At 46.9% G+C, this 16,782-nt stretch overlaps 1 protein-coding gene across 7 annotated transcripts in view; it reads right to left on the bottom strand.

The window, feature by feature from the left end:
• Positions 1 to 16,782, bottom strand: part of LOC144149426 (serine/threonine-protein kinase 31-like) — a 149,087-nt gene that overhangs the window by 77,059 nt on the left and 55,246 nt on the right. For 6 of the 7 annotated variants that reach the window (XM_077681034.1, XM_077681026.1, XM_077681002.1 and 3 more), the window contains 4 exons: positions 11,580 to 11,784; positions 8,909 to 8,971; positions 5,187 to 5,405; positions 3,376 to 3,498 (listed from right to left, as the gene is read on the bottom strand). In XM_077681034.1, the coding sequence (XP_077537160.1) occupies positions 3,376 to 3,498; positions 5,187 to 5,405; positions 8,909 to 8,971; positions 11,580 to 11,784 (610 nt within the window). The remainder of the gene's footprint in view (positions 1 to 3,375; positions 3,499 to 5,186; positions 5,406 to 8,908; positions 8,972 to 11,579; positions 11,785 to 16,782) is intronic. The other variant, XM_077680997.1, reaches the window with a different exon arrangement.

The following is a 16,782-nucleotide window of genomic DNA, read 5'->3' as shown; positions in this document are numbered from 1 at the left end:
GCTACGCCATTTTGAGATATCGCAAAATACGCACAAAGAAACGACCTTCAAAATGCGTAAGATGACTGCCGCCAGTCGCCTCCTTCGCGCATTTCTTTCCTGATTTTCGACAATTTGGGGTCACCGTCATGTTGACTTTTTGGACACTTTTCGATCGAATTCAGCGGTGAAATTTTTAGAGTAGGTTCTTGAAGTTACAAAGGCTTCAAAAATGTGTTTTTCTCAAAACACGTTTTTCCGCGATTGTTGGCCATTCTAAGACCCGCTTCCGCCCCTTAAACTAGAATATAAGTTTATTTCGTGTTCTTTACAAGACATGACGGGGCAAAGAAAAAGCTGCTGTGGAGAGTTTGACAGGCTCTCGCCCTGTACAGGTGTATGGGCAGTAGATGGCTCGTGACAGTATACATGCTAGTGGATTTGCATAGCATGCAGTAAAATAATACAAAAATATGATGTTACAACAAATGTGGCTAAATGAAACAGGTTTTTCGAATCTAAACACCCGCTCACTTTGGGCATCATGATTGTGGAATAAAAAAGGGGGTGCTTAGAATCGAGTAAATACGGTAATATGACGTACATTTTCGCCTGTAAAAATGTCTTCCCAGCAATGCGCTTGTGTTTAGTCGACTTAACCAACACTGACAGGGCTGGCTCGTGGCCGAGTGGTTTGGAGCGCTAGGTTTGTTGTTTCGTAAGTCGCAACTTCAAATCCCCAAGAATGCATGTTTTTAGTTGATTTCCCTGTTTTTTGCCGATGTTTTCTATACTGAATTCACTATTTTTACGCAGTAATGTTCATTACTACACGAGTGAATTCGCGCAATGTGCGCAGTCGTTCAGTGACACGGAAGATCGGTGTAAGCTTTGTCTTTGTCCGCTAGCTTTCCCACATTGCGTGTTGCACTGTGAAGCCTACTCCTAAGGAAAAATAGGCTAACTGCCTGCAAATGCAGCAGGAGACCACCGACGGCGATTGGGCCACAGTAGCTGAGTGTAGGTGTGATGCCTATCAGGACCCTCACTGGACTACGTGCAGTGAACAAGCTGACAATGCTGCCGAGGAGAAGATTGGGTGTCAGCATCAAGTGTACGTTGCTGTGGCTGTGGCATCTTTAAAAAAATATTTTCCGATCTCCAGCAAATGTCCATAGAAGCCCACGTACAGTTAAACCTCGATGTAACGAACTTCAATGTAACGAAACCCTCGATGTAACGAACCACGGAATTTTTCGTAACTTCAAGTGTATGCACACCATGTATTTTCACCCTCTGTGTAACGAAGTCCCGTTTGCCGAAATTTCAATGTAACGAAGTTTCACGGAGAACTAGGCACGAAATTTAAGTTGTAGAGGTATATTTTGGGAGACGCAAGCTCCGAAATGGGATCTCAATAAAACGCAAACGGCAACACGGGCCGCCCGATGCCGCGGATGCAGCGAGCCGCGGAGTCTGAGCGAGCCCCTTGCTTAAAAACTGTGTGGCGTGCATACACGGGTGGCGCACTGTTTCTGTCGGAGCCTAATCGTCTACGCGGGCATCAGCGTGAACGGCATGGGGCGTTTTCTCACCGCAAAAACGCGCCCCGCAAGCCATATGCACGCTGACACAGTCGCGGAGACCACCCGCGCGATGTGGGGTAGCTGCAGCGACGGCTTATAACCGCTCGCTGAAACGCAACTCAATGGGAAAACGAGAGGGGCACGCGAGAAAAAAAAAAAGCTTATAACGTGGGCGAAATTTTCACAGTAAAACCATAGTAAAACGTCATGCGCGCCTCTTACGAAAGCGCCCACCAAACATCCTCCGCGTGGTAAGCCTAATCGCCTCTTGCGGGGCCGCCGCCGCCGCATGCCGCCGCTTTGCCCTTCGTTCGAGTTCGCTCATGCTCGTTGGGTTTCATCGTTCCATCAAGCGTTTGTGAAGCTTTATGAGCCTTGTGCGCGCGTTTTTTTTTTACACCCGCGTCTGCGATTGGGGAGGCGCGCACCCTATGGCGGGAGCTTCGAAGCGCTCGGGGATGCCGAGGATATTCGATTGGCGCTTTCATAAGCGGAGCGTAAGACGCTTTACAGTGAAAATTTCGCCCACGTTATCCGCTTTTTTTTTTTTTTTTTTTTTTCTCGCATGCCCCTCTCGTTTGACCCTCGAGTTGCGTTTCAGCGAGCGGAAGCGCTCGCTGGAGGTACATCGCGCGGGTTGTCTCCGCGGCTGCGTCAGCGCGCCTGTGGCTTGCGGGGCGCGTTTTTGAGGGGAGGAAACGCTCCATGCGGTTCACTCTAATGCCCGCGTAGACGATTAAGCACCGATAGAAACAGAAACAATGCGCCAGCCGTGTATGCGCGCCACGTTTTCTTTTGCAGGAAATGCTTCACGGGATGAACACTTCATTGAAACCGCGAATTTCAATGTAGCGAAATTTCAATGTAACGAAGTAAATTACGAATTTTACCGACTTCGTTACATCGAGGTTTAACTGTATTTCATTTGTTGGGGCAACGAATTGTTTTTGGAAAGCGATCCCACGTTAACAAAATTCTCTGCAAGACCGATTGACAATTCATCTACCCATTTGAGGCTAACAGTGTTCAAAACATGCTCAAATGCATATACTTGGTTTGGGAAACTTCTGCCGCAAGGCACTTGCATGGCCGCCGCCATATTTTGTTTTACATAAAAGAACCGTGCAGATGTAAAGGCAGCCTCAAAGTGACACCACCAGGGGGCCCGGCCACACATGGTGACTCACGGCACGGCTTTGGCTTGGGCTAGCCCACTCAGAACAGTGTGCGTGTTCGTTGCGTGTGCGGTAATCAGCACATTGGCTCTCAACCAAGAGCAGATGTTTTTACTGCTACAAGATAAGGCAGCCATCATCGCCAGTCAGTGGCCCAAGTGGAAGAAGGGAGGATGGCGCCGACGGGTTTGGAATGCCATTTTGAAAAACAAGGACGCCCCTTTTTAATCTTGGACAGCATTGTGGACAGCATTTTGTGGACAGCAGGTGCCACTGGCTGGCAAAGTTCGTCAACAGAAGAAGCTGGACTTTGCCTGTATGCTCGAACATACTCCGTGCCGAGGACCGGGGAGAAAAACGTGCAGAGAAGGCGAACCCGCGGGATCTTTTGGATGAATATAAAATGATTTGTTCATTCTTTGGCGCGCAAGACTAACAATGAAGCACTTGTAGTGCAAGAGCTGAGCTGTGAAGTTGCTGCAAAATAAGCCTCGCAAAGTAATATAACCAACCTTCGGAAATCAGTTTTTGGTTTGCGGGCGATTTTCGCATCGCTTTTTCATTCTCGCCCACAAAAGCAAATTTTCCGGCTTTCCCCGGCGGATTGGTTATTGCAGGGTTCGACTGCAACTCACTTGCAAGTGTTCCAGTCCATTTACGGAGCCAGCGGTGTCCGGACTATCCTGGAAGGTCTGCAGCTCCTGGAGAAGATTCTCGCAGGCAGCGTCTCGCGCATCCATCAGAGCTTGCAGTTTGTCCTGCATACGACATGGAGACTCAGGTAAGACATTTGCGCTTGCAAAGTTCTGCCCTCCCTCGCTTGAAAAATGTAAATATATTTTTGCGGGACCCAGTGTCATTATGCCCATTGGAAACGCACAGTGCGGCCACCAAGGAAGCTCCCAGATCCAGTGCACCGAGAACACGTAACCCTAAACTTTTTCACTCCCCCACAAGGCTTCTCCTCACCCCAGAGCGAACCTCCCACCTGCACAATGCCTCTTCCCTCTGTCCCTCCACTTTTCCCCCTCGATGCAACAGTTGAACTGAGGGAAACCGCAGATTCAAATCTGACACCAAATTGTCTTGCGAATTGACCTTTCACGCGTACATGCGGTCATCTTGGCCTGTGGCGTGTGCTAGCTCTAGGGCTAGCTATTGTTACATTGGCAAAGGCGTCCAAGAACCGACCTCCATCAATACCGTCATGTAGTGGTAGCATGGTGGACGAAAGGCGAGCAGGAGAGCTGCCTCTGTTCTGAACGACAAGGAGCCAAGAGCAAAGCTTAACTGGTTTAATGCATGGCAATACAAGAGAAGCCATGATAGGGGAACAGCAGCCTGCCGCGTGCTTACATCATGGCAGCCGAATGGGCAGAGCAAGGCTCTCAGTCCAGCCCGCAACGCGAACTCGGCTCGCTGAAGGGCGAGAATTTATACACAAAAGTGCAAACAGTCCACGACAAAAAATGTACAAACACACAAGAACTCCCTCCACCGGTCTCGTTGTAGGAGTCTGCGCACGCTGTGCTGGAGAGAGGGGGTAAAGGAGGGGTTTCAACGGAAGCCAGAGTCACATGCAAACAAAAGCCCTCTTTCAAAGCAGGTGGCAATGAGTCAGACGCCGCCGCCGACAACGGACGTTCGAAAGGGTTCTAGCCACGCCGTACTTTCAAAGTAACATGATAGAAGCAAGTGGACATCCCCTCCCAGCATCAGTGCTGTTTGGGAAAGTATATCGGCGCGCTGCATGCTGCATTTCAAACTTGTTGGGCGGCACCAATGACAATGAATTTTTGGAACGTGACAGCAGCAAGGAAACCATCGATGTATCATAAGATCATAACTAGTGATTGTAGGATCGCTGCAAGCACCAATATGCACTTATACAGTTGCCTCTTGTACCTTTTTGAAGGTGGTAATTTAAATAAATTTTCTAGCTGGTTCTCTCACTTTTTAATGCGCAAACTTTTTTCTTTTCTTGGGTCCTTCAACATCCCCTCATCTTATAATCGAATAAATGCGGTATTCCTTTTTGTGAATGTTTTTTTCAACTAGACTTTCAGTCTGCACGACTGTTGCACAGTCACCACTACAAAAAAAAAACTAAAAAAATTATCCTGTAAATAAAAATCTAAGAATGTCATGACTTCATTCATTCCTTTGGGAATGCAACACACTTTGAAGAAGTTTTTTGTATTATGTTTTGTAAGCCACTCAAAATTGGTAGAAGTAGAACAGAACAAGATTCTATATAAATAAATTTATGGTGGTACCACAGAAGCATTTCCAGTTACTGCGCCAATTTTCATCTAAATCCACACAGAAATAAGGAAAATGATTTTGAACACCACGCCCCCCATACCAAAGCAAACAAAACAGTTTCTAAAGCTGCCTCTAAAACGTCTTCGCCATGAACACAAATGCAGTAATGCCCCTAACAGACCTGTTCCTTCACCTCATCCCGGCAGGCAATGATGGCACTTTGCGCCTGTTGGTAGCGGTTTATGGCATCCTCGACTTTTCTTGATGGCCGGACCTGGTCTCCTCTGCGCTCCTTGATCATCCAAACAGCCATCTCAACTGCATCCGCATTCACCCCGTCGGTTGAAAACTGCTCCCGTTGACGCTGGGACTCTGCCAGGAGGGCCAAAATCTCGCCCATCTGTGTCAAAATGAAACCGTCATGTAAAGCAAGTGCTTTTCTTTTAAGAAAACCTTTGCGATGCTAAGGGCACACAGCACTATTGGCAATCGCTGTCAATAGCAAAGCACGGCTGAAAGTTGCGAAATCCTGTAACAAGACTTACTAAAACACTCAAGTGATTACCGTATTTACTCGCATAATCCTCGCACTTTTTTTTCGGAAAAGTCAATGCGAAGTTAGGGGTGCGAGAATTATGCGGGGGAAAAAAATACGGCGCACAGTGTTGCCAATTTGCCTTCTGCCAATCCCGCTAAATGTAGCGGTCGTTTTTTGTATATGTAAGCTCAGTGTTGCCAACAGCAGCTATTTCTTTTTATTTTATAATTTACAACGTAAACAGTATCCCGTCGATCAGCGATCATGAAATTGCCGCCTTTGCTTTCTGGCGCGCGCCCTATCTCGTCGTCATCATGTGCGTGCCCCACTTGTGAAGCTCGACAGTAACGCACGTTGAAGTCGGTGACGCCGAAGTGCCTGACTGCGGCGCGGTTGCCGTGTTCGATCGCGTACTCTATCGCTTTTAATTCGAAAGCGGCAGTGTAGCTGGCGTTCTTCCCCATGGCGAAGCAGCACCAAGCACAAAACAGAGATCAAAAAGTTATCAAAATGGCAGCGAGCTATCCACCACTGACGCGAGTGACTCACTGACTGCTGCCGCTCAACGACGGGACCACGACGGCGACACGACGACACGACAGCGGGCTGCGCGAACATCGTCTAGTTGCGCGCACGCAAAACCGGCTCAAGGACAGTGTCAAAACATTCTTTCCGATGCGTAATTTTTTATTCCGTGTGTGTGAGTAGCGTGTTAGGGCACCTGTTAGGGAGTAGCCATGTTGTTAGGGCGCCTGGATGGCCTTGGATACACAGCGCTCTCCGCCGAACCGAGAGGCGGCGGGGGAGGGCGCACGTTGGAGAGCGCGTGCACCATGCGGGTTTCGCGAGCAGGCAACTTTCGCCGCTGCAAAGTTGGGGGTGCGAGGATTATGCGAGGAACCAAAAAATTCAAGTTTTGGTGGCTCACATTAGGGGTGCGAGGATTACGCGAGTGCGAGGATTACGCGAGTAAATACGGTATAAAACTCGCTTAATTGCTCCCTTAGGTTGAAGTCTAGAACTTGCAGGCGATCCCGCTGATTTGCCCACATCCCTCCCCCCCTTCCTAACACCATTGCTCCTTGCCAATTTGGCAACGCCAGCTGTGACAACACACTGGAATACCCGCATGGAAGATGAGAAGAATTGCAATCTTGTGTAGCCTACATGAACTGGGTGTTTTCACTAGAGATGAAACAGACATATCCAGTTGACATTTAATTTTGATAAAAACTTTATATATAGCTTCTTGAGCACAAGGGAAAACATATCTGTAACCTGCTGTAATAAGCAGAAGACACTGCCGTAAGACACTGACATAAATTTGCTCGGGCGAAAGCGCCAATTTTGGAATATTTTGCATCCACAAAATTGGTTTCAGCCTTTCGAACATGCTTCTGAAGGTGCCCTCCTTTCCTTGATGAAGTCAGGAAATTTCCAATGCAAAAAAATTAACCGCAGAATTTCTGATTAAATAAAAGTTAGCAAGAATTTGCTCTTCTAGGGAAAGGGTTCATTACAGCAAACCTCTTCTCAAGAGTTTCTTGCGTGCCAATCGAGCTGCCACACATACAACGCACAGTGCAGGACCACTTGCTCGACCTTTATATGCATCTCTCGATGCCTTCAACTGCATTTTTACAGCGGCACTGGGGACAGCAACAACACAGTCCCTACCACTTGTTGCATCAACCAGAGGAAGCTGGAAATCTGAGCTATGCTAGTTTGACATGAAAAGGGGGCACATATTTGAGGGAATATTCACCCACTTCTGAACTGAACATGTGAGAGGTTTCTGCAAGGCTGGAGGGAAACAGAAGACAATCTCACACTACTCACTACATTTATGCTCCAAAATAAGTTGGAACTAGCAAGTCACCATGACAAAAATATTACAGTTGAGTCCACTTATAACGATATCGTTTGTAACAATATATTGGATATAACAATGAACTATAGCACTGTCCACTTTTGTATGCGTTCTATCGTAAAATAGACCACTTATTACAATGCTCCAGTGCCAAGATATCAGATACAATTGAACCTCGTTATAGTGAATACTGATATAGCGAACTATTGGCTATAGCGAAGTAAATACAAACTTTGGTTGGTCATGCTTTATATCAATGACACTTATTCTTTTTTATGAAACAAACCATGAGAGCAGCGTGCAATATTGGATATAACAAAGAAATATTTGACCAAGAGTCTTAAAAGCTACACGGAAAAAAAACCCCGTCTTCCGAAACTGCAGAAGTATAAAGGCCCTTTTGCTCGTGGACACTGTGGAAACTTCATCCCGCTCAGTGCTGTGAGTAGCCACCAGACGAAGATAACATCCTTTATCAAATAAGTAAATAAGTAAGGACGCAGACCTCAACCTGTTTTGTCAAGTGAACTATGTTCTGTTGTAATTTCACATATTCATGTTCTGCTTCATTGAGCTGAAAATGCAACAAGGAGAAAGGTAAGGCTTACTTGTTTATAGTGGGTTCGAAGCCTAAAAAAATGCATTTTTGTATCAAGTATTTTTTCACGAGGGAGATTATTTGTTATAGCCAATTTTTACCTCTACTGTTGAAACCCTTAATACTACTTTGTTATAACGAGATTAGACTGTATAACGACTGAATCCGGTTACAGCGTGCACCGAAAATGAAAGTTGGCGCCCGCTCTCCGCGCCGACGGCACCCACCGCCATGTGTCTGGCATCCCATCCAGCCCCCAGAAAACGAGTCGACTGCGCCACTTATGAGGAAGTGGCGGAGGAGAGAAGTTTTCCTTCCGAACTCCCTCCCGCTGCTGCCGCATTGGCCTTGTCCGTGCGCCCGCTCGCTCACTTGCGCGTTCACATGTGTCATGTGCGCGCCATTTTGAATTTGACTGGGTGCTGCTTCAACTGTCTCCGTTTTTCCACGGAAGGGACGTCAGGGCCAATGTTTTGGAAACGTCCGAGTGCCTCTCTGAAGAGGCGATCGTTGCGCGGATACGTGTTGCGGACAGCGGTGCTAGTGACAACTGACGTGGTTGCGCAGCCTACTCGGATAGCATCTTCGCAGGAGGCCCAAGGCACGACAGTCCCTCAGGGTCTTCGTTCCTGCCAAGAACCTCTGCTCAGCTACGTGAAGCACTCATAGATGCTCTTCAAAAAGGTGTGCACCAGCTTTGCGTGCAGAAAACAACGCTGATCGACCATGGCCTCTTTTCTGCAAATAAGTTGTAGTACGACCTTGCTTGCATGCAAATAAACTTTAAGCCCTGTTTTGTCTTTTTATTTCGCAACCCGCTTATAACAATTATAGGTCATAGCGATGGGATTTCCTTGGCACTTGGATATTGTTATAAGTGCACTAGACTGTACTCACATTCGGGAAAGAACCACTGGACTGAGCAGCCTCCCTTGCAACAGCCGCTTCGTGCTCCAGAACCTGCACATAACACCAAACAGTGGGCGAAGCAAACCAGTTGACCAGTGTAGACGGTAAACGCAAGAACAACTTCCATCCAACCGGTCTAAAAGATATCAAGCAAAGCTAAGGCCAGACAAGTCAGTGCCAACATGCTTGATGGGAGCAGATGGGGTAGGCTGTGAAATTCTCACACGGGACATAGGTGATGGGTGTCACCTATGTCGCGTGTTTTGGGTATTTAAGACAAACGTCATTTTGCTGCAGCTGTAAATGTAAACAAGTTTCACAAGGTAAGTGGGCCACAGCTTATGCTTCTGTAACATCAATGTTCGCACTCATGGCAAGAAAAATATAAATAGGGTGTGGAGTCGTCTGTCCACAGAGTGCATGGTGCCAGCATTTATAATTAGGGTAGTGCCAAAACAAGCTACAGAAGGGGATTTTGTATGAAGTATTAAAGCTGGACTAGTGCTTCAAAGTGTGTTATCAAAAGAGCACTGAGGTTTACAGCAAGTACAGGTTCTCCCTGATTAGAAAAATTTAGGATTAGAATTGGACGTCCGGCGGGCATCCAAAATCCGAATTTTGTTATCCCCTGGACGTCCCCTGAACGTCCCCTGAACATTTCTGTCTGGAAATGTCCAATTATGAATATCCGCTGGATGTCTGAATGTACGGCTCGGGCGTCTGTCGGACGTTCGTAGGATGAGCAATTCCTTTGCAACGGACCATCCCACGGACGTCTGTAAAACGTCCGCCAACCTTCTGCGGTTGTCTGACGGACATCCATATGTCCCGACACCGGATGTCCAACGGATGTTCGATGGACGTCTGTGGTCCAATGGGCCTACTCTCTGCTTAGATTCAGTCAGGCCCAGTCGCCAGGGAGCCATTTTTCCCGCAACCGTAAGGACAGGTACCAGAGTCTGGGTCTTTGTGGCTTGAGCGGGCAAACGGAACATTTCTCGCCGTGGGCGATAGTTGCAGGCCCAGCAGACAGTCTCGCGCAATAGGTGGGCTCAGAACTTATTTAAACTGTTATACTTAGTGCGTTCTCATGTAATTCGCAAACAGCTAAAATCCCAAGTTTATAAAAAGAAAACGCCCATTTTGTGCCCCCCTCCTCTCTATGGCGTCTGCGCAAGCCCCTGATTCATGTGCCATGCGCCACGCGACCCCTATGTTTTCGGGCCCTATTTATAGCCTGCCAGCCCCGTGCCTCGCGTGAGCAAGAAAGCTGGGAAGGCCACGGAGCCAAGCAAATTTAGAGGGGAAAAGGCGAGAGTGTAAAACTGCCAAGGCCAAGCAAAACGAACGATAGTACCAGGCGGATACGGAAAGCAGGCGAGAAAAAGGAATGGAGTGACAACACGGCTTTGAAAGACTGATGAGCAGAGAGAGGGAGAGGAAGAAACTGGGATTGTGCGGGTGAGGAAAGCGGGTGTTCAATCACTGCCGTGGGGTTGCGTTGTATCTAGTTTTACCTTTGTCGGCTCGATGGGAGCCTCAAATTCGTGGGCTAGGAGGACTGGTGTCCCTAAATAGAGCAGTTCTTGCCCAGGATGCCAAGCGCATGTGACAGGAAAGGCAAGGCCCAGCATTTGCCTCCAGAAAAACTGAGCGTAGTGTCAGTAAATAAGGTATTAGAGTACCCACTGAGGCACGCATGTCTGCGACAGCGGACATTTTGGCGTTCATCAGTGTTGCGAGATTGTCGCATCTACGGCCTCGCCGTGAACTTCGACTGGGTCATTTATTAAAAACACTACCGAAGATGCAGCAAAACGGCATCTTTGGACACACTTCTGCTGCTAAAATGCGGTTACACGCGTTATCTGTGATTCGCATTCGGAACGACATCAGTCGCGTGCCGCCGCAGAGCAGGGAGGACAAGCTAAGACTACCAGAGTTGACCGACTAAAACGCATAAAAATGGCGGTACCCATGAACCGTCCAAGCGTAAACAAATGTCACATAATGCGATCTGAAAAATGATCATGGCGGCAACACGGAATAGGAGAAAAGAGTGCCAGCACTCTTATCTAGGGACACTAGCCAAGCACGCTGAGGCGGCGAGAAACATTTCATACGCTCCTCCATCACCATTTGAAGTGCTCTACGACAGCTTTGCTAGACATCCACTTTCCCAGGGTGAGGTGGCGACCAATGCTTTTTTCCCCCCCACCAAACCGAATTTATCAGAAGTGAATTAATTTTTTTTCTTTTTGTAGGTATAGGTGACAGATGGCCATGTGGACGCACCGAGGGCAGAATATGTGATAACGCCCCCCTACCACAGGTTGCCTATCCATGTTAGTCATCCCGGCTCCGACGCAGCTCATAAACTAACAAGACCTCACAAGCGCCTCCCCAGAGCCAAACAAAAAGCAATACATCAAACACGAACAAACACCCTAACCGCACCAGCAAGGGGAGACAAATTCCAAATTTCTCCACTTCTCTCCAAGCCCTGGCCACCTTCATCAATAAGGTGAGCAAAAGCTCCTTCGAATGAGGAAGCTTCGAGGCCACAGGGAAAAAATTTTTTGTCCGCCTGTCTGTCTACACAACCTTCATCCCGACATACACGTCTTGGGGCTACGAGAGCAAATGCGTTGCAGCCGACCTTGATGCGAGCCTCCATGGTGTCCAGCTGAGCTCGCAGCCGGTTCCGTTCGTCCCTCAGCTGAATGTACGCCACAGAGGCTTCCGGCGGAACCGGGCCTGGGCCCAGAAGGCTTTGGGCCCCCTGCTCCAGAGCCATGCGCGCCACCAGCATCTCTCCCGGAGCGCTAGGAGCTGGCTCATCTCGAACCAGGTTCGCACGAGGCCTGCAGCGCAGTCAGAAGAATGCGTGTCAGCTCCTGCACAGGTCACCACTCACCCATAGGCCAACACAGTGCCAACATGCAAACACAGTGACAAGGAGCGGGGGAAGAACGGGTTCAACTACATAACCAATGTTAATTCAAAGTGACTAACCACTCATCAACCAATTAAGGCTGTAGGCATGCCACTGCAGGAGTCCGAAAAAACAAACCTCGGGTGCTTTCGCTAAAGAAGTCGTGAAACAATTATGACAAATTCTGTGCTGTGTGGGTACAGCCTAATCCCGCTACAACGAAGTCCGCTTCAACGAAATATTTCGAAGTCCCCGTCAGCTAGCCATAGAAGTCAATGCAACAAAGTCCTCGCCACAACAAACCATTTGTCTGGCTTGCTTTCGCTTCAACGAAATTTTTGATGATTTGGGCTGGGTTTGAACAATTATTTTACAATAAAATAAGCATAGCGCCAGCTATTTGTAACATTTTATACATTCAGGACACTCAGTTTCATTGAAAACATGCGCGGTGCGCCCACACTGCCACCAAAAACAACCAAAAAAAAAAAAAAAAAAACCCACATAGGTGGACGCCATTGTGTGATGGTGATAACGATGCGGCGGGCCGTCTTTACACGAGGCGAAAGCCAGGTTCGCCAAGCCGGAGCTATAGCCAATCCGTATCCAGTTGAAATCGCGCGAATGCGCTCTGCTGCTGGCATGGCTGCTGGCGCAGCGCCGTCATGCATATGTTGTAAGCAGCTGCCCTTGCAGTTTTCCTGCTACAATTCTTCAAAGTCAAGAGCAAAAATAACGTTTTCGTGTTTAGTCTTGAACCCGCGTCATCCTATCTTAGTCACGAGCTGGTGGTCACGATAAATGCAAGAGTGCGCGGCTTGTTTGCCAAGGTCGTCAGTTGCTGCCGTGCCTAGTCAGGGGATAATTAAGACAACGGCGCAGTTCCTGCCACAAGCAAGAGGGGGGCTTCCAACAGCGTAGCAGCTACCTGCAAGTAATCAGCTCGGTAAAAACGCCTTGTCCTCAGCAATACGCTCTGCGCCTGCATTTCTTCATTTCTTCACCTCTCCCCTTCTCAGTATCTGGTAAAAAAACAGATGCGTGCTGGTAAAAAAACAGATAACCATTGGTATGTTTGTTGTCTGACTAAACACGACGTTACTGCGCGTCACTCTTTTTTCTAAACATTGTATTATGCTGCCAATAATGCGGAAATATACCGTGCTATTTTTCTTGCCCTTCCGTGCTGTGTTGGGGCAGATTTCGCCTCAACGAATTTTCGCTGCAACGAATTTTTTTGCACATGCCGTCAATTTCGTTGTAGCGGGATTAGACTGTATTCAGTATTGGGCACCGAAGCAAGGTATGCGCACTCTGCAGAGACATTTCTTAGATTGGTAGGCTCAAAAATCTTGCTTCAGTTTACCCCAGGCTTTCCTTCTTAACTGCTTGACCATGTCACATACAGAGGCTTTGTTGAAAGCCGTGCAGCGTCCATGCTGCGGGGGAAAATTTGATATCTACTTGAAATGTAAATTTCCCCCTGCAGAAATTTACTCTACCTTGGGGTTTTCCCCTAAAGTAGCATCTAATGTACAAGGGCGATTCAGCACAGGCAGGTATAGCCATGTCTATTGCAACCTGGGTCATTTTAAATTGTTGGCTCTGTTTCAGTGCTAAAATGCAGTTCTACTAACCATGGTTCAAATAAACAAACTTGCCTATTTATGCCCAATAATTAATGTGAGTGACATAAATGCCCTGGACCTTGCAAAAATAACTCAGTCACTTCCCTGCTTCAGCCAATTAAAAATTACGGTGTCGTGATCATACTCAGCTGAAAAATGTGGGAGCTTTGGGTGCCAGTTTCCGCAGTCAAAACAGCTTTGCTCATGCACACAATTCAGCAAAGCAAATAATCGTGTAACATCAACTATGGTTATGCAGTAACCAAAAGTACCCCACACACATTTTTTGGCAGTCACAGCATGTATGCACGATACTACACCAGATAACTGAACCTCAAAAAAGTGCATTAGGAATCTCGGCCTATCACTGGGACCCTGCTATGAAAAAAAAAGAACCCCTACTGTGTTCAGAGCATGAGGCATAAAATGGAGGCAACCTGAATAGTTCTGTCAAGCTAGTGTTTGAGAAGCTACCTAGTCGCAAATACTATATTCAACCTTCACTTACAATGCAACAAATGTACAATTGCAAGCATAAATAGACAACTGCATTGTCCTAGTGTGCCGTGGACTTGGGATAAAGAAAGGAGCACCACAATAAGTTCAGTGCAGAAAAATAAAAAAAAAAGATGAAAACCAAGCATAAAAATATATAATACTAAAACATTTTTGGCCCTTGCCAACGATGGCGGAAACAAGGTGGCGGCGGCGGCGGTGCGGGGGGAGGCAGAGAGGAGGGAACAGCGCCATTTCCTACATTGGTCATTGCAATTTCATGGCAGTAGCCCCACTAGTAGGACTTTAAAGGGGCCATGCAGACAAAAAAAAAGTTTGGTTCATTCAAAAGATTGCTAACACAACTTTTAACATAAACTACACTAAATAACCTACATGATTAGGAAGAAAAAAAATGGCCATGCGACACACGTTCATTCCCCGCACCTATGACGTAATATGCACAGCTGTGTGATTGGCCAAGGCCAGAAAGCACGCAAGTTAGGCAAGGCTTATAAGCTTGCAGAACGAGCTATTTTCGCTTAAATGTAATGCATATTCATTTTATAGCACTAAGAACGGTGGGGTAAACAATGCAAGTTATGAAAGTACACGTAAACATAAAGGCACCAGTGTGTGCTGCTGTTGGTACTGCGTGCACTATGCTTGTTATAGCTGCACAGCAGTCCGCGCTTTGGGGTTGTATCAAACGACACTGGCCAATTGGCGTAAGCAACGGTGCCTTACGTAACCATATTTGTCGAGCAAACTCCCGTGTTTCACGAAACAATTATTTTCCACCTCAACAAAAACAAGCCAGGTAGAAATACGGTCAATAACAAAGCAAAGGCAGAAAACGGCCCTCCATGGTATGGTGGTGCCATCTAGGTTGACTAACAGTGAACAAGGCTCCGAAGTACACTTGGTTTAGCTTGAAAACCTGCTCTTCAGATGTCATTGCAGACATGAAAACACGATTTCGCGGGAGAATCAAAATTTCAACTTAAATTGATTAATTTCTCAGTGAATAAAGCATTTGCTTCTGGACAAGTGCTGGGGGCACTACAAAACACAAAATCTTTCGAACAAAACAAACTTGTATTTTGTCAGCATGGCCCCTTTCATATATTAACCCTTTCAGGGTCACAGGCGTACATATACGTCCTCTGCAAACACCTTCAAAATGGTTAATAACGTATATGTACGTCATCGCTTGTATATTTAAAAAGCGCGCCTTTTTCGCCAACTTCTTTTGCTTGGCATGTGCTGCCACACTGCAGAAATACGTCAAACTATTTTCTTGCGCCGATGGCTCTTCTTTTTTTTTTTATGATTTACTTCAGCGAGTCGCCGGCTATTGCTTGCGCATCCGGTAACGAGGGGGCACGCTGGGTATCGCCCACCGGGCACGGGCACCTGGGCGCCTTTCGCTTCTTGCGCCTGCCACAGACCAAGGGTGCCTGCGAAACTGATGAGGCTCTTTTCTCGTTTTTTTTTTTTATTATTTTATAGGAGCGATGTGCCGTCCATCGTTCGCGCACCCGGCCGCGTGTGCGGGCGCAGCAGCTGGTTTCGGTATCGTCCTCCGGGCACTTCCCGCTTTTTGCGCCCGCGAAACTGATGTCTCTTATTTTGATTCACTCAAAAGGTGCCGGCTTGTTACTCTAGTTTTTATTTAGAATTTTTGTGTTACTCATGAATAAACCACATGTATATAACAACACAAAGGATTTTTTTGTCACTTTATGGCCCCCCTAAAAAATTACGATAATTTTTCTTGAAATAGATTCATCCGAATAATTTAAATCAGCAATAATAAAAATCGACCCGGGTGGGTCGCATTTGGCGAAAAAATTCGACCCTCAAAGGGTTAAAGTAGTTACAAGAGCAAGCAAAGAACAAAAAGAAAACGAAAGAAAATGGTATAAAAACTGCCATACTCCAAAGTGCCCTTATCCTTGAGTAGCATCTGACTAGATACATCCCTAGACATACACCTACCGTAGTTGTACACAGTCAAATCCTGCTACAACAAAAGTGACGGGACGTGCAAAAATTTCGTTGAAGTGGAATTTCATTGTGTCAAAATCTGCCCCAACACACCACAAAAGGGGAAAAAAAATGTCCACGTGTATTATCTGCATCGCGCACCCGGCTGCATAATGAAATATTTAGAAGTAGTGATGAGTAATTATGTTGTGGTTATCTGGACAACAAATGTACCAGTGGTTATCAAACTGTTTGTCTTTTTACCCCAAAATAAAGAGCGCAGTCACAAAACCTACTGCAGTGCAACAAGGCACATCTTCTGAGGTGATTAACAGCGGATGGCAGCTCGGTTGTAGGAAGTCCCTCTCACTTGGGCACTGGAGCAGCTCGAAAGGAAAGCAGGCGCTTGCCTTTAGGATGATATAGGTTCAAGTCTAAACAGGAAGACATTACTTTCGCTTTTGACTTTGAAGAATGGTAGAAAAACTGCAATGATAGCTGCTTGCAACACATACATCCCGGTGCAGCGCCAGCAGTGCACATTCCCGTGATACGGATACGTGGATACGGATTGGCTGTAGCTTCAGCTTTGAAAACCGGGCCTGCACCTCGTGGAGGGTCTACCAGCCACATCATTATCCCCCCCAAACAATGGCATCTGGGTGGTGGTGTGGGCGCATGTTTTCAGTGAAACTAAGCATTGTGGATGTATAAAATTTTACAGATGGCTGGCATGATACTTCTTTCATCGTTAAATAAATTTTCAAGCCCAGCTCCACTGACTAAAAGTTTCGTTGAAGCAAAACAAGCCTGAA

The sequence above is a fragment of the Haemaphysalis longicornis genome, unplaced genomic scaffold (assembly GCF_048455015.1).
Source record: "Haemaphysalis longicornis isolate Haplotype H1 unplaced genomic scaffold, Haemaphysalis longicornis Haplotype H1 scaffold_1, whole genome shotgun sequence".
NCBI lineage: Eukaryota > Metazoa > Arthropoda > Arachnida > Ixodida > Ixodidae > Haemaphysalis > Haemaphysalis longicornis.
The sequence above is the reverse complement of the archived record's forward strand: the minus strand, read 5'-3'. Positions and strand labels throughout refer to the sequence as shown.